At 44.1% G+C, this 16146-nt stretch overlaps 1 protein-coding gene across 4 annotated transcripts; it reads right to left on the bottom strand.

The window, feature by feature from the left end:
• Positions 1-30: 30 nt before the first annotated feature.
• LOC112230897 (large proline-rich protein BAG6) lies at positions 31-16146 on the bottom strand. 4 transcript variants are annotated; one of them, XM_024397270.2, is made up of 25 exons: positions 15614-16146; positions 12972-13065; positions 12764-12881; positions 12043-12260; positions 11846-11917; positions 9976-10098; positions 9568-9746; positions 8029-8158; positions 7620-7820; positions 6505-6604; positions 6000-6056; positions 5473-5858; positions 5145-5217; positions 4672-4982; positions 4167-4458; positions 3786-3955; positions 3540-3593; positions 3284-3386; positions 3058-3182; positions 2724-2861; positions 2458-2505; positions 2144-2344; positions 1707-1814; positions 1284-1430; positions 31-680 (listed from the first exon to the last, which is right to left on the bottom strand). In XM_024397270.2, exons 1-25 carry the CDS (start codon positions 15871-15873, stop codon positions 585-587), a joined length of 3804 nt encoding a protein of 1267 aa, XP_024253038.1. In that variant the 5' UTR covers positions 15874-16146; the 3' UTR covers positions 31-584. The 4 variants fall into 4 exon arrangements, with proteins under 4 accessions (XP_024253038.1, XP_024253030.1, XP_024253047.1 ...); XM_024397262.2 differs by having other exon boundaries at positions 6373-6604; positions 15614-16145; XM_024397279.2 differs by lacking the exon at positions 15614-16146 and adding an exon at positions 14311-14482 and having other exon boundaries at positions 6373-6604.

The following is a 16146-nucleotide window of genomic DNA, read 5'->3' on the forward strand; positions in this document are numbered from 1 at the left end:
AGCACACATTTTCATCCCATGAAAGCATACTCTTGAAATAAGCCATTTTTATTTTCAGGGAAGCTAATGAAAAACACAACAGGTAAGATATATAGGCAGGATAATATTAACATGATAACACTAAACAAAACAGCATTGCAGATATAAGGTCAAAAGTAAGTCATCCATAAAATAAAGACAAACTTGTCAAATCAGGTGTGTTCCATCACCAGGAGGGCAGGGGAAAAATAGGCACTGGAAAAATAAATCAGTCAGTAATTTAGTCAAAAGGAGATGTGTCTGGTACAACAACAAAAAATTGATAGGCACCTGATTTTCCTAGGTTCTAGCCTTTTTCTAGGGAGTTTTTCCCTTGCCACCGTGCTTCTACACCTGCATTGCTTGGTGTTTGGGGTTTTAGGCTGGGTTTCTGTACAGCACTGAGATATCAGCTGATGTAAGAAGGGCTTTATAAATAAATTAGATTTAGGCTTAACTGCATTCAGTTGTGATACTGAGCAATCCAAAAGTAAAGGATGGTGAGGATGTGTACAGGTTGGTTATGTGTAAAATTTCATCAGGTTGCAAAACAAGTTGTGGTTAGGTTATGAGTCTGATGAAAAAGCTCTGTGTGTGTTGGGGAACTGCTGAGAGCTGAAGTCCGGGTCCTCTCTCACTCGCTTCTTTATGTCTTTCTTCACCTGATACAGAGGACAGAGGTGGCAATTACAAAAAGTGTCGTTCAACATTAAATGCATCATCGTTCAATATTGAAAATCACAACCAGTGGTGCAAAATGCTTTAGTTTGCTTTACAATTTATAGTTAACTTTTACTTCACTTACATTCCTAAAGAAAATGTACTTTTTGAATGCTTAGCAGGATAGACATTGTCCAATTCGCACACTTATCAAGAGAACATCCCTGGTCATCTCTATTGCCTCTGATCTGGTGGACTCACTAAACACATGCTTTGTTCGTAAATTATGTCTGGTTGTCAGAGTGCCCCTGGCTATCCACAAATGAAGAACAAACAGTGCCATCTGGTTTGCCAAATTTACAAGGAATTTACTTTTGATACTTGAGTAGTATTTTACTGGGTGACTTTTACTTGAGTCATTTTCTATTAAGGTATCTTGACTAGAAAATAGGTACTTTTTCCACCACGGCATATAACCGTCAGTGGCAGCTCCCTAATGACCATTTACAATCGTGTCAATGTGTGACATCTGTAATATTAGGAGAAGCCATGGAATGATGGAACAGCTTGTTTTTCTGTCAGTGAGTGTTAGTGGAGGACTGTACCTGCTCTGCATATGCCTCCTGGAGCTCAGGGCTGTCAAGCTCCTCCTGCAGGTGGTCTGGGGAAGTGACTGGCCTGACTTCGGCCGTCCTTGCAGCCCTGCTCACTGCGTCGGAGAGGGAGAGAAGAGCGCCGTCCCCCTGTCCTGTCTGAAAACACACACACTGGTCATACGCCAATCCAACTTAGTACAAGCATAAGCCCTCGCACTCAGATGTTGAACATAGCATGCTGATACTACAATGTGATCAGAGTTTACGTTAGCCCTGATACAGCAAGGCTCCCATGTTTTAGCCCATGGAGGGTCAACTACAGCCAGGAATGCCAACAAAGCTTGCAGGATGCCTCCTATAAACGGAAGACTAGTGAGATCAGGGCTTGTCTTTTGTACATAAGTTAGTTTCATGCACAGGCAATCTATTTACCTTCCTGCGTTTGGCAGGCATCCCATGTAAATAGGCATCAGACATGGGAGGCTGGGCCTTCATCTTCCTCTGGGTGATCAGGTCATGTCTGATGATGGGTACCCACTCCTATCACACAGACAGACATGATCAGAATGACAGACAGTTAAACTCACTATCGAGAACCATATAACTGCACATTGGATTTTAAGACTTGAATGGGTTTGGATGCAGATCTGATTAGGCGATTACACTTCCATTGTTGGATCATTTTCTTTCTCCCAAGAATCCGAACTACAAGTCAACGAAAGGTTTGCAAAAAATTCAGTATAAATTCAACTAGAAGCTTGTATGTAAAACAGAGAAAACAATGTGGAAGACAGAGAATGGCAAAGCAACTAAAGTGGACGAGAGAAGAATTGGACAAGTAGTGGGAGAGAGCTGAACAGTGATCTTACAGCAGGGACGGCAGCAGCCCAGGCCTCGGTCTCTCTACCAGGCTCCTCCCTCCCGCTGGCTTCAGCTGCTGCCATGGCGCCACCCAATGGCGCAGCACCTCCGGTGGCTCCAGTTTCCCTAGGCTCTGCCCTAGTCTCCTGTGACGACGCCATGGCTTCTTCAGCTGTGGTGGCCGGGGCTGGGGAGTGAGTGTCCTCCATCTAAGGTGGGATAGAGAAAAGAGAGTTATGGCGAGGAACTAAAAAGAGACAACACACCAAGGTATTTTGAGGACAACAAAATTAATCTTACAAATACATTTTGAAACACTCACCTCTATGATCTGGGCACGTTGAGGCTCCTGTGCATTAGAAGCCTCCCCCTTGGAAAGAAACCATGTAACATATATTGCTTGAGTGGAATCTGGTAATGGAATCTATGACAATTATCGTAACGGACACTTGATTAGAAAATGATGGTATCCATGTGCATTGTTAGATAGTAGTCCAGTAAATGAGCCTTCTAGAACACTAACGGTGTGCTTAAAAATAAAAAAACATTATGACCTGTTTGAGAGATGGTGTGTGTGTGTGTAATTACCTGCTGTGTGTGGACGGCATAATGCAGTATCTGGTCCTCTGTGACGGGGATGTGCTCCAGGATGACCTGCAGCCTCATGGTCATCATACTGGTCAGCCAGTTCACCAGGCTGGGGTTCATGTCAGTCGACAACGTCCTCTGTAACGGGAGAGGGGGTCAATCACAACCTACTGACCAGATTTCAGTCTGGTCATATCCATTTAGCTATTTTTTTCTAATCTATAGAAAGAGTATTATAAATCATCTGACAGAGACAAACTGGAGGGAAGGAGAATAGACATTGAGTTGTAGGTTGTATATCATGTCATAAGGAACATTGAGTGTGTGTACTGACTATGCGGTGGTTGATGACAGAAGTGAGGGCACTCTGCTCTCCTCTCAGACAGTACAGGTTGAGGGCCAGACACTCAAACAACCCCTGGTTGCACATCTGCAGCAGCTGCGGCCCAAACGTGTTGTCTACAGGAGGTGAAAACACAGCAATAAGTGACAAAAGCACTGACATTCATAGGCCAGGTCTGATGAATTGCGCCAATTTGGCACAATAAAGACAATGTTACCTGTGCAGCGGAGTATGTGTGTGGCGATACGCGTTAACTGCCGCCTGAAGAAGGACAGGTTGGTCTGAGTGACGTTGACACCCTCCAACACTGCCACTGAAGACTGAAGGACCAAGACAAAGAGAGAAATATGAGGGATAGATTCACCTCTGACCAACTGGCCACAGGGAGAATTTAAAAAGTGACTGATATTATTGAGCAATTTGAAGACCACTGACAATAAAAGGGGGCAGCCCAAGTGAACTACGGTACTTACAAAGCTCTCGGTAATGTACTCCTCAAGTTCATTGATGAGACCATCAGCAGCAGCCTATGATCACAGTGAAAGAACCAAAGCGGGAGAGATAATGAGACTCATCAAGTAGCTCATCTAGCCCCATGTGCAGTGACACTAATAACAGGTGAAACTAATGACAGGTGACCGTAATGGACGCATAACAGTAATGACAGGTGACAGTAACATCCCAGATAGAGGCGGTTATATAGACGGTGGCCCACTCACAGCGACATTGTGGTCGGTGGGCTCGCTCCCATTGAGGTAATGCTGGGTGAAGAACTGAGACAGCTGGGTCTGGATGCGGCCCAGGGGCTGGTTCTGTCCGTGGAGCAGCAAGACCAGGTCCACCATGGAGAAGTTCTGACACACTAGGGTCAGTAGATCTCCAAAGAAACCTGAGGGAATAGAGACAAATGTGTGGACATGAAACAAAAACACTGAGGAAGAGAGAGCACGGGAGAGAGGGAACGCAGGAGAAAGAGGGAACGCGGGAGAAAGAGATTACAATTCATAGACAGAAAGCGAGAGCAAGGTTCAAGAAAAAGGGAAAGAGGGAAACTAGAAAAAAAGGGAAGAAAGAAAAAATAAAGCAAACAAGACTCTTACCCATGGCGTCCCCTGTGCCGGGTGTGAAGATGTTGCTGGTCTCGGAGAGCCTCTGGATGAACTGGGCGATGCTCTCAGTGTTGCTCTGAGGAGAGCCCAGGGAGCCCATCATGGTAGACAGGACCCCCTGTACAATCCCAGTGAACAACTCCGGATTCAGGGCCTCTCCCTGGGCCCCGGCACCGTCCCCCGTGGGAGGGTTAGGGGTGGTCCCGGGTGGAGGGGTGGGGGTGCCAGAGGCAAGGGGCTGTTGGGCACCGTTGGGGGGTGGTGGGAAAACTGGTCCGGAGGCCTGAGATAGAGAGTGAGATGATGGACAGCGAGAAAATAAAATGTATCATATGAAAGATATGTAGTTAAGAAACCATTATGGTATTTTGGTATACGTCAGTTAACTGGAGGATGATGTCATCTTGGTTTCAACCATTCGGTTCTAACAGGCACTACGGCTATGTGTCCTAATCCACAAAATACACTTGGAACAAACTCCGATCCAGACACTGACCTGCATGAAGTCAGACACTCCCTGGACGAAGGCAGGTACTCCAGGCATGGTCACAGTGATGGAGGGTCCCATGGCCCCAGGAACTGTCCCCGCTGTCCCCAGGAGAGAGCCCAGGAGCTGGGCCAGGTCAGGGGGAGCTCCCTGGGGCATGGTGGGTATGGCTCCAGACTGGCCTGGGGGAACAGTGGTGCTAGGAGCAGGGGTGGGGATAGGGCCAGAGGAGGAAGAAGAAGAGTTGGAGGAGGATGAGGAGAAGGTATGAGAAGCTGAGGAGAAGGTATGAGAGGCAGAGGTGGTGGCTGTTTGACCAGCTGGGGGGGGAAGGAAGAGAGGAAAGAAATTACAATGGGCTTATAGTACACTTAACCATCACACTAAAAGTGAATCCTCTGTGTTAACTAAGCAAAACCACCCACCCCAAAAAAAGGAGTCTAGAGAGGTGGGGTGTATATGGTATTTCTAAGACAGCATACCCATCTGTCCAGGCATTAGGAGTTGTCCCACCAGTCCACTGATCATCTGATTGAGGGCAGCAGGAGGGAAGGGCTTTGGGGGAAGAGGTCATAGGTCAACAGTTTCTATAAGCATATAATACAAACGTGGCTATGCCATTAAGACTTTCAGAGCACTACAGCATAAGACAATTGGTACTGTTGATGGAAAATGCCCACAATGACTAGCAAAACATGAAAGTCTCCGACTGAAATTCCAAGTCTGACAACTCCTTGTCAAAACTTGACTGAACTCTACAAGCCATTAACCTCAGTCCTGCACCAAACCCCCTATCACAAACATGCTCACCTGTCCTGGTTGCTGACCCATCATGGGGGGCACGCTAGCTCTAAGGTTGATGGTGGCCCCCCGCGTGCCAAAGGCGGGTGGAGGGACCCTGGGGGCAAAGGTGGGCCGAGTAAACACCACCCTGGCCTGGGGTGCCCCAGGAGAAGGCAGAGGGGGGGCCGTGGGGGTGGTGGCAGGGGTGTTAGGGCCAGTGGTGGTGGTGGTGCAAGGGCCAGTGGTGGTGGTGGAAGAGGTAGTAGTGGAGCCTGGGGGGGTAGGCTGGAGGGGTTGGCCAGGGATGGTGCCCCCGGTGGCAGCAGCCACAGCCTCTGTGTACTGGGCGATCTGCTGCATGATGGACTGCATGAAGTCTGGGTTCATCTGAACACCGGGAGGCATTTGGAAGCCTGGGGAGAAAGGATAAGAAAAGGTTTCTTTGTGCCTTGAATATTGGATTCAGGTATATTGGGCTTTCCTCTGGTCCCCAGTTTTTCGGAGATACAACCACAGGTACTAAACCATTATCATGAAGTGTTACCAACACTCACCTGGCTGCCCCATTCCTGCAGCGTTGGGCTGTCCAGCTGCCTGAGGAACACCAGAGTCTGTAAACACACGAACACAATGTTTGAACTGTAAACAGTGTGTAGAAACAAATGGACTTTGGTTTAACAAGCACATACAAGAAAAACACCCTTCCAAAATTGAACGAGACCTATCGATTTGAGCAGCACAGGGACCTGTACGGTACTTTGACTATCAGTCAAAGAAGGAAAACTTTCTCTCAGAAAATACCATTTGGCAATAGGGAATAAATGCAACGGTAGAGCTATTCACTTCCAATGGGCCATTTGTGGATGAGAAACAGATGGACATGTTGTGGTAAAGCATTCAATCAGTGGCGGGTACGGGACAACACACCGTCCGTGTTCATCTGCATCATGACCACCGGCATTGTCTGGTGGCTGATCCTGATGACCCGGGGGCCGGGCTGTCCCTGTCCAGCCTGCTGATTGGACGGAGGAGGCTGTGAAGGAGAGGTCTGTCCCTGACCTGGCTGGTCCGATTGGCCGGCGGCCTGACTGGGCTGTGCCTGTTCCTCTGTAGCTGGTCTGCCATTGGACGCCATCGTGACCGTGGCTCCCAGGTTCATCTGCAGATGAGTTTCAAAATGTAATTGACATACTGTGTTCCATTGGCAAACGATATCAAATGAAGTTTACACGAACCAATGTAACTAAATACACTACCGGTCAAAAGTTTTAGAACACCTACTCATTCAAGGGTTTTTATTTTGACTATTTTCTACATTGTAGAATAATCGTGAAGACATCAAAATTATGAAATAACATAGGTAATCATGAAATTACCAAAAAAAAGTGTTAAAAATCTAAATATTTTTTATATTTGAGATTCTTCAAACAGTCACCCTTTGCCTTGATGACAGTTTCATGAGGTCGTCACCTGGAATGCATTTCAATTAACAGGTGTCCCAACAAATGAACTTTTAAGAAGGCACACCTGTTAATTGAGAGAATGCCAAGTGTGCAAAGCTGTCATCAAAGCAAAGGGTGGCTACTTTGAAGAATCTCAAATATAAAATATTTTTTGATTTGTTTAACACTTTTTTGGTTACTACATAATTCCATGTGTATAACATAGGTAATCATGAAATTACCAAAAAAAAGTGTTAAAAATCTAAATATTTTTTATATTTGAGATTCTTCAAACAGTCACCCTTTGCCTTGATGACAGTTTCATGAGGTCGTCACCTGGAATGCATTTCAATTAACAGGTGTCCCAACAAATGAACTTTTAAGAAGGCACACCTGTTAATTGAGAGAATGCCAAGTGTGCAAAGCTGTCATCAAAGCAAAGGGTGGCTACTTTGAAGAATCTCAAATATAAAATATTTTTTGATTTGTTTAACACTTTTTTGGTTACTACATAATTCCATGTGTTATTTCATAGTTTTGATGTCTTCACTATTATTCTGCAATGTAGAAAATAGTAAAAATAAAGTAAAAATAAAGAAAAACCCTTGAATGAGTAGGTGTGTCCAAACTTTTGACTGGTAGTGTACGTAAGACAGAAATAATGTAATAGGTCTAAGTGTCTGCTAGGTGGCAACAAAACAAGTTTGACAATGGGATACAACACCGACTAACATGTAGCGGGATGTGATGGTGAACGGCTCCAGGCATGGACACTGGGGAGGTGTAGTGAGACATTGGCCGGATCACGTGTAGGTGGCGTGGGGTGGGGCTCAGCAGGTTGCAGCGCAGGTCACTAAGGGCAACCAGGGCATTGCCCAGGAGACGGAGGGCCTCGCCCACCAGGTTGAGAATCCGCTGGTCCTCCTCTCTTTCCTGTGTGTGACAAGAAGAGGGCTTAAGACATTTCCTGAGAACGTGTGTTTTGATATTTTATTCAGGTAGTCTTGTGGGGAAAGTGACAAGAATTGTAAGATGTCCGACTGCAATTTAAGGCAATACAGCAAACACTCATGACGTTTGTGTGAATTGTACCTAACCACAAAGCACTAAGTTATGAGGAATGCAGCGGTGAAAAGCTTACGGCGTTGGCGTATTCTGCGGTGGTAGCAGACTCTAGGATAGTGTGTGTTCTCTGGACGAATGGCTGAAGTCTCTCCTCCACCCTCCTCAGCTCTGAAAGCATCTCCACCAGCTCTGCTGGGCTGGGGTGACTGTCAAGGGGAGAAGTTGTCCTTATTTACATGCATCACAGGTTCATGTACTTTACCAGGTAGGCCAGTTGAGAACAAGTTCTCATTTACAACTGCGACCTGGCCAAGATAATGCGACAAAACCAACACAGAGTTACACATGGGATAAACAAACGCACAGTCAATAACACAACAGAAAAACTCTATAAAGTGTGTGCAAATGTAGTAGGATTAGGGAGGTAAGGCAATAAATAGGCCATAGTGGAGAAATAATTACAATTTAGCAATTATACACTGGAGTGATAGATGTGCAGATGATGATGTGCAAGTAGAGATACTGTAGTGCAAAAATAAATAACAGATTGGCTGTGTACAGGTGCAGTGATCTGCTCTGACAGCTGATGCTTAAAGTTAGCGAGGGAGATATAAGTCTCCAGTTTCAGTGATTTTTGCAATTAGTTCCAGTCATTGGCAGCAGAGAACTGAAAGGAAGGAAAGGCGGCCAAAGGAAGAGTTGGCTTTGGGGATGACCAGTGAAATATACCTGCTGGAGTGCGTGCTACGGGTGGGTGTTGCTATGGTGACCAGTGAGCTGAGATAAGGCTTGGCTTCACCTAGCAAAGACTTATAGATGACCTGGAGCCAGTGGGTTTGGCGACGAATATGAAGCGAGGGCCAGCCAACGAGAGCATACAGGTCACAATGGTGGGTAGTGTATGGGGCATGGGTGAGAAAACATGGCATGGTGATAGACTACATCCAGTTTGCTGAGTAGAGTGTTGGAGGCTATTTTGTAAATGACGTCGCCGAAGTCGAGGATTGGTAGGATAGTCAGTTTTACAAGGGTATGTTTAGCAGCATGAGTTAAGGAGGCTGTTGCAAAATAGGAAGCCGATTCTAGATTTAATTTTGGATTGAGAGGTGCTTAATGTGAGTCTGGAAGGAAAGTTTACAGTCTAACCAGACACCTAGGTTTTTGTCCACATATCCTAAGTCAGAACTGTCCAGAGTAGTGATGCTAGTCGGGCGGGCGGGTACGGAATGTGATCGGTTGAAGAGCATGCATTTAGTTTTACTAGATTTTCAGAGCAGTTGGAGGCCACGGAAGGAGTGTTGTATGGTATTGAAGCTCGCCATGAGGTTTGTTAACACAGTGTCCAAAGAAGGGCCAGAAGTATACAGAATGGTGTCGTCTGCAACCAATGTCTAAAGTCAACTTTCATTGTGTTGATGTCAATGGCAGATTCTGTGTGAAACATTTTGCGTGCATGTCTCAAGTTCCGGATTAAGCCCTATTCTTCTTATTTCACATTAAATGCCCTAAACAAGTTTGATACATTTGTAATTCATCCAGCATCCTTTTTCTTCAGTATAGAGCAACAACAACAAAAACACATGCAGGACAGCGATAGTAAGCAATAACGTCTTACTTGGGTCCAGCTTGAGCGGCTCCCTCTGTTTGAGTGGAGGAAGAGAAGGATGGAGGGGTAGTAGATGGAGGTGGAGACGTGTCCATGGGCTGGGTGGAGGGAGAGGGAGTGGAGGAGGAAGAGGGAGGAGGTGCTGCAGCAGCAGAATCTGGTTGGGCCGAGGTGCCGCTTGGTTGACCCTGAGATTGAGCGACAAGGTAGCAGGTAAGGGGAGGATGTTGCGCAGTCATCTTAATTGAATGACTTCGAACTCAAATAGACCTGCTTTCTGAGACTCCCTAGAATATTTTCAAATAACATTTTGTCCAAATACTTATGTTTCACGTTTGAGCCAGTTTATTAATTAAAAACTAGGTCTATACGGTGGGTATTCCTAGTTGTTATAATCTTTATAACTTAAAACCTCACCTCCATCCTCTCGATGAGAGCATTGGTGTCCCTCAGCAAGTTCTCAGCCAATAGCAGTCTCAGCCTGGGCTCACTCTGAACCGATTGGTCCATATCAATGTGCACATTCATGGAACCATTGCTCTGTGACAGCAAAAGTATTAGTTGACAGCTACTCAACATGTTTATTCACAGCATTTTGTATATACAGTTGAAGTCGGAAGTTTACATACACTTAGGTTGGAGTCATTAAAACTTGTTTTTTAACCACTCCACAAACTTCTTGTTAACAAACTATAGTTTTGGCAAGTCAGTTAGGACATCTAGTTTGTGCGTGAATCAAGTAATTTTTCCAACAATTGTTTACAGACAGATTATTTCACTTACCATTCACTGTATCACAATTCCAGTGGGTCAGAAGTTTATATACACTAAGTTGACTGTGCCTTTAAACAGCTTGGAAAATTCCAGAAAATGAATACAAGGCTTTAGAAGCTTCTGATAGGCTAATTGACATCATTTGAGTCAATTGGAGGTGTACCTGTGGGTGTACTTCAAGGCCTACCTTCAAACTCATTGCCTCTTTGCTTGACATCATGGGAAAATCAAAAGAAATCAGTCAAGACCTCAGAAAAAAAATGTGTAGACCTCCACAAGTCTGGTTCATCCTTGGGAGCAATTTCCAAACGCCTGAAGGTACCACGTTCATCTGTACAAACAATAGTATGCAAGTATGAACACCATGGGACCACGCAGCCGTCATACCGCTCAGGAATGGAGACGCGTTCGATCTCCTAGAGATGAACGTACTTTGGTGCGAAAAGTGCAAATCAATCCCAGAACAGCAGCAAAGGACCTTGTGAAGATGCTGGAGGAAACAGGTAAAAAAGTATCTATATACACAGTAAAACAAGTCCTATATTGACATAACCTGAAAGGCTGCTCAGCAAGGAAGAAGCCACTGCTTCAAAACCGTCATAAAAAAGCCAGACTATGGTTTGCAACTGCACATGGGGACAAAGATCGTACTATTTGGAGAAATGTCCTCTGGTCTGAAGAACAAAAATAGAACTGTTTGGCAATAATGACCATCGTTATGTTTGGAGGAAAAAGGGGGAGGCTTGCAAGCCGAAGAACACCATTCCAACCGTGAAGCACGGGGGTGGCAGCATCATGTTGTGGTGGTGCTTTGCTGCAAGAGGAGACTAGTGCACATAATAGATGGCATCATGAGGAAGGAACAATATGTGGATATATTGAAGCAACATCAAGACATCAGTCAGTAAGTTAAAGCTTGGTCGCAAATGGGTCTTCAAAATGGACAACGATCCAAAGCATACTTCCAAAGTTGTGGCAAAATGGCTTAAAGTCAAGGTATTAGAGTGGCCATCAAAGTCCTGACCTCGATCCTATAGAAAATTTGTGGGCAGAACTGAAAAAGCGTGTGCGAGCAATAAGGCCTAGAAACCTGACTCGGTTACACCAGCTCTGTCAGGAGGAATGGGCCAAAATTCACCCAACTTATTGTGGGAAGGATACCTGAAATGTTTCACGTTAAACAATTTAAAGGCAATGCTACCAAATACTAATTGAGTGTATGTAAACTGCTGACCAACTGGGAATGTGTTGAAAGAAATAAAAGCTGAAATAAATCATTCTCTCTACTATTATTCTGACATTGTACTTTCTTAAAATAAAGTGGTGATCCTAACTGACCTAAGACTGGGAATTTTTACTAGGATTAAGTGTCAGGAATAGTGAAAAACTGACTTTAAATGTATTTGGCTAAGGTGTATGTAAACCTCTGACTTCAACTGTATAGAAAAAGATAGTAGGCATCCTCATGTATGGATTTATATCTATGTTATAAATCATATATTTGATTTCTTACCCCGGTGCTGGTGCTGACTCTGGCATTCCTTGCATTCTCTCCCAAGCCTGACATCATTTGCTGGACTGACATCTAAGAAGAGTGTAGTAGACGGTATAGGCTAGATATCAGTACTGATCCACACCAGGCGCTCAGGATATCATTATAAAGCATGGAACAATGACAAATTTGATCCAAAACACACACAAAAGCTGTACCTGGATCTGCTGAGGGTCCATGACGTTAACCGGGAGGTTGAAGGTCCCCAGCATGACATAGCTGTTGGCGTTGCGGTCCTGTGGGGGCACTTGGGACGTTCCCTGGGAGGTGGTAGAGGAGGACGTCGCTCCGGCCTCCGCTACCCCTGACCCCGAGCCTGGCTGGGAGGGCTGAGGGGGGGCCCGCTCCACCAGGTGGATGACTTTTCCACCAACGTCTGAGACACAGAGGAAATAGAGAACAAGGAATATCATCTCTATTCATGTGCTCCATCAATCTATCAGGTGATGTGCATAGCAGCCAAACAGCAATTACATGATGGGTACGCAAGAGTTCTGTTGGTGTGCAGTTGTATAATACGCTTACATCTGTGCATTACTGGCCTTGTAAGTCATGGAATAAGTGAATAAGAGAGTTATTCTATATATCACATTTAGACAATGTGCTTCTACATCTGCATTGCTTGCGGTTTGGGGTTTTAGGCTGGGTGTCTGTACAGCACTTTGTGACATCGGCTGATGTAAAAAAAACAGGCTTTATAAATAAATTTGATTGAGACAAAGATGTCTGGCTGTTTGCTGCGTTTCTGTTCTGTGTTGACAGATGCTTTGCTGCAGCTGTGTGCTGCTCCAGATCAAACTGTCGGGACTAATTTCATGTTTATTAGCATGTGGCCGTTTTGTATTAATTCCAGACCGCTCCACAGACAGCATTACTCACTGTACTCTGTCAGTGTCCTCTCATCCTGCAGGACTCGGCCCTGGTAGATCAGCCTCTGTTTGTCCACAGGAATCCCAACTGAAGTGGCAATGTGCTCCTTGAACTCTTTCACTGTCAACTGGGAAAAAGACACTGGTGTGAAGATTAGGCCTATATCCAGTACATGTAAGGCTACTGTGAAAGTGCTCTATTGGAAATGAGAACGTACCTGGCCGCCTACAGTGTAACTTCGGCTCTGGGAGTCCAAAGTTTTGACAGTCACCTCTATATCAGCACCCGGTTCCTCCATGGTTAAGTTCACCCTGTGTGTAAAGTGACAGGGGCAATAGAATAGAGTATCATATCAATGCTGTCATGAATAACATTATGTAAGGGATAATCAATGAGGGGCTACACGCTAGCGGAGTGGAACTAATCGTCCACAGAGTTGCAATATTTTCCTGAGAACACATAGAGCCCTGAGTTGATTACCTCTTTTATACCATGGTTATAACAAAGCTGCGACCTAACCAAATTCACATAGAAAAGTGAGTTATAGATCTGTCGTTCTCATTGAAAGCAAGTATATGCAGTAAATATGTTCTATGTGCGCTAGTTTTATGCTTCCGTTCTTAAGTATTTTTTGTTCATCTTTTACTTTCGTTTCAGTACACCAGCTTCAAACAGCTGAAAATACAATATGTTTGGTTATGGAAAATATATTTCACAGCAATTTAGATGATACAATGATTCTCGAAACTGTTGTGTCATTAAACTTAAATTAGGCAAACTATTAGAGTGTTAGCTAACAGGAAATGGCACAGTTATTTCTGCATAGTGCACCTTTAACACTTTTACCACATCCACTGAAGTAGCAAGCAAGTTAACTATATTGCTGTAGTAGTTGCCTTGGTAACGAAACAAACAGAGTTACTAGTTAAGCTAACCAAGCCATCAGTCCTAGCTTGCTATTAGGAAAATCGATTTCAATAATGTTTTCAATTCGACTTTTGCTATCAAAAAGCAGTTCAAACGTATAAAATGGCCATTGAATTCTACCATGCCTATAGGAAAATAATGGACGGTCTAAAATTCTCTTGAAGCCAATCAGAAACGAGTATTCAACAATATCCATGGTATAATGTGGCTAATATAATTTAAATTGGGTCGTTACCTAGCTAACTTTAACGTTAGCTAGCTACTGCCTAAACAAAGATACTGTGTGGTCTAACGTTAACGCTCATGGAAGCTGCCATAGCTATCTAGCTAAACTAGCTGACTGGCTAACATCCATGCCTTGAAGCAAACATGGTCAAACAAAACATTTTCATGTCAGCGTTCACTTGATGGAAATCCATATTAATTGTAGATGGAACCTCTACAAAAGTGATGGTCCAATCAATTTCACACGAATATTGACCAAAAAAACGACAAGTAAGTTAGCTAGGTAGCTCACAGCTGCGTTAGCTTTTAGCAAGCAGTTCGCGAGCTAGCCCTGAGCTAACGTTCCCATTAGCTGTATGAAGTTAGCTAGCTAGTTACTTACTAACTTACTCGATAGCTCCTACCTGTGAAGTTAAATCTTCCGATTTCACCCGAATATTTGCCAATTCTTCACCGATTATTCAGTGTTGAATTTAAAGCTAGCTATTTCCTCGTATGATAATAGCAACTGCGGTTCAAGTAACGTGACATATGATTAGCTACCAGAACAGCTGTGACGTTTCAAACATACAGTAACAAATGGGATGTGCTCATGAAGTCAGTCCAACATGTTTTGCTTATATCTGTTAAATGGATCTGCTAGACAGCTAGATAATATCCCCAGTGCAGTTATAGTAGCAGATGATGGTAAGGTGAGGATGTTTTTGTTAAAACCAGGCCTGTAGGAAATTAGGGGAGCCAAGAGGTTCAGTAATCCTATGTTCATATTACTGGAAGGTGACAGTATAATAAAAGGGAAACAAAGTGCTCCTTTTTTTCCTTTCTCGAAACTTGTTTGTTGTTTGATAACTGCAAGATAAGTAGGGGTTGAAAAGCAGAAACATACTATGCAAACAAAAATATAATCTGCTGATAAATAAATGTTGTCTAGGTTTGCATGTTTTGAAGCCAAAACAGGCATGGTACACTTGTGTGAGAAAAGTCTATTGCTGTGTGCATGTCAATAATCCTGGCTTATTTATCTCCTTTCCTACATTTTTATTTTACTAATTGAACAGAAACTCTAATCAAGAGACTAACCACTAGAGTATTTTCTAGTATGTAAGATGATGGATGACTACCAGGAACTAGTTTAGAGGGAGAGCTGAAATTGGGACTTGAACAGTGGCTCCTACAGCACAGGTAAGGATCTAATAGACACTGCCACACAAGCCAGCTCTGTGCAGAACTATACATTTAAAAACATTCTTGTGCATCCAGAGATCAGAGCTGCAAACATGGCGTGCCACAAAAAGCCTGGGCGTCTGGGCAACGGCAGTACAACATACAGAGGGTCAAGACCTGGGGTGTATTCATTAAACATACTGTTTCAAAACGTTTTGAAACGAAAACTAGAGTTTCTATTGGACAAATTCTGGTAGTTCCCGTTTCGTTTGCTTCCGTTGGATTCTTGAACTGTAAACGGTTTCATTTACAAGACATAATGAACACACCCCTGCTGCTCAGGGCAATCGGAAAAGAGATGAATGAAGTCCTTTTGGAAGTTGGACTGAAATGCACCCTTTATTTTTCCTCTGGATTTGGTAACCTAGCCAGGAACCCAACCTTATGTAACGGTTCATGGAATCCAGTCTACTTGGAGAGTGAACTGATCAGAAGATAGATATAGCCTAAACAAAACAAGCTGGATAGACTATGGTGAACTACCTTGGTGGGTCGGTGACTGGTACCCGCTCCTCCTGTTCTTCTTCCTCGGTCTCGTCGGTGTCATAATCTCTTCTCCTCGGTGGCGATGTATCGCCGACCATTGGTTCGAACAAGTATGGCTGGATTGGCCCACTACGCACGTAATCTGCAAATTCTTCCCAGGATGACGAATCTCCATCATCTGTGTAGCTGCCAGTGTCTGTTAAATCTTCATCCGCCGAGACCTCAAAGTTTACTAAATTGCGGTCATTGTCTGCCATGTTCCCACGTGCGAATTCAGCTTTAAGATGATTTGAATGTAAGTGGATACTGCTAGATATCTAGCTTTACATAGTTATGAAGAAAACTAAAGAGACATTTTGCAGATAGCCACCTCTTCAGACTCATAAACTAGTTTACATTTACAAATAATTTGACATTATTCAGAAAGGCAGGCGGAAAACACACACCTGAAAAGGAGTACAGTGCATCTCTACTCAAAAGTTTCAGGTGTTCCTCGGGTTGTAAATCCTTTCACCTGCACTAAAAGTGGC

Source organism: Oncorhynchus tshawytscha, linkage group LG03 (genome assembly GCF_018296145.1).
Source record: "Oncorhynchus tshawytscha isolate Ot180627B linkage group LG03, Otsh_v2.0, whole genome shotgun sequence".
Taxonomy (NCBI): domain Eukaryota; kingdom Metazoa; phylum Chordata; class Actinopteri; order Salmoniformes; family Salmonidae; genus Oncorhynchus; species Oncorhynchus tshawytscha.

Excerpts from the sequence above, each read along its gene's own strand:
- LOC112230897 (XM_024397262.2), bottom strand. The coding sequence starts at position 15,873 with ATGGCAGACAATGACCGCAATTTAGTAAACTTTGAGGTCTCGGCGGAT. Across the intron at positions 11,918-12,042 it reads TGGACCCTCAGCAGATCCAG|ATGTCAGTCCAGCAAATGAT; the intron begins GTACAGCTTTTG and ends CACTCTTCTTAG. Across the intron at positions 9,747-9,975 it reads CTCTCATCGAGAGGATGGAG|GGTCAACCAAGCGGCACCTC; the intron begins GTGAGGTTTTAA and ends GCTCAATCTCAG.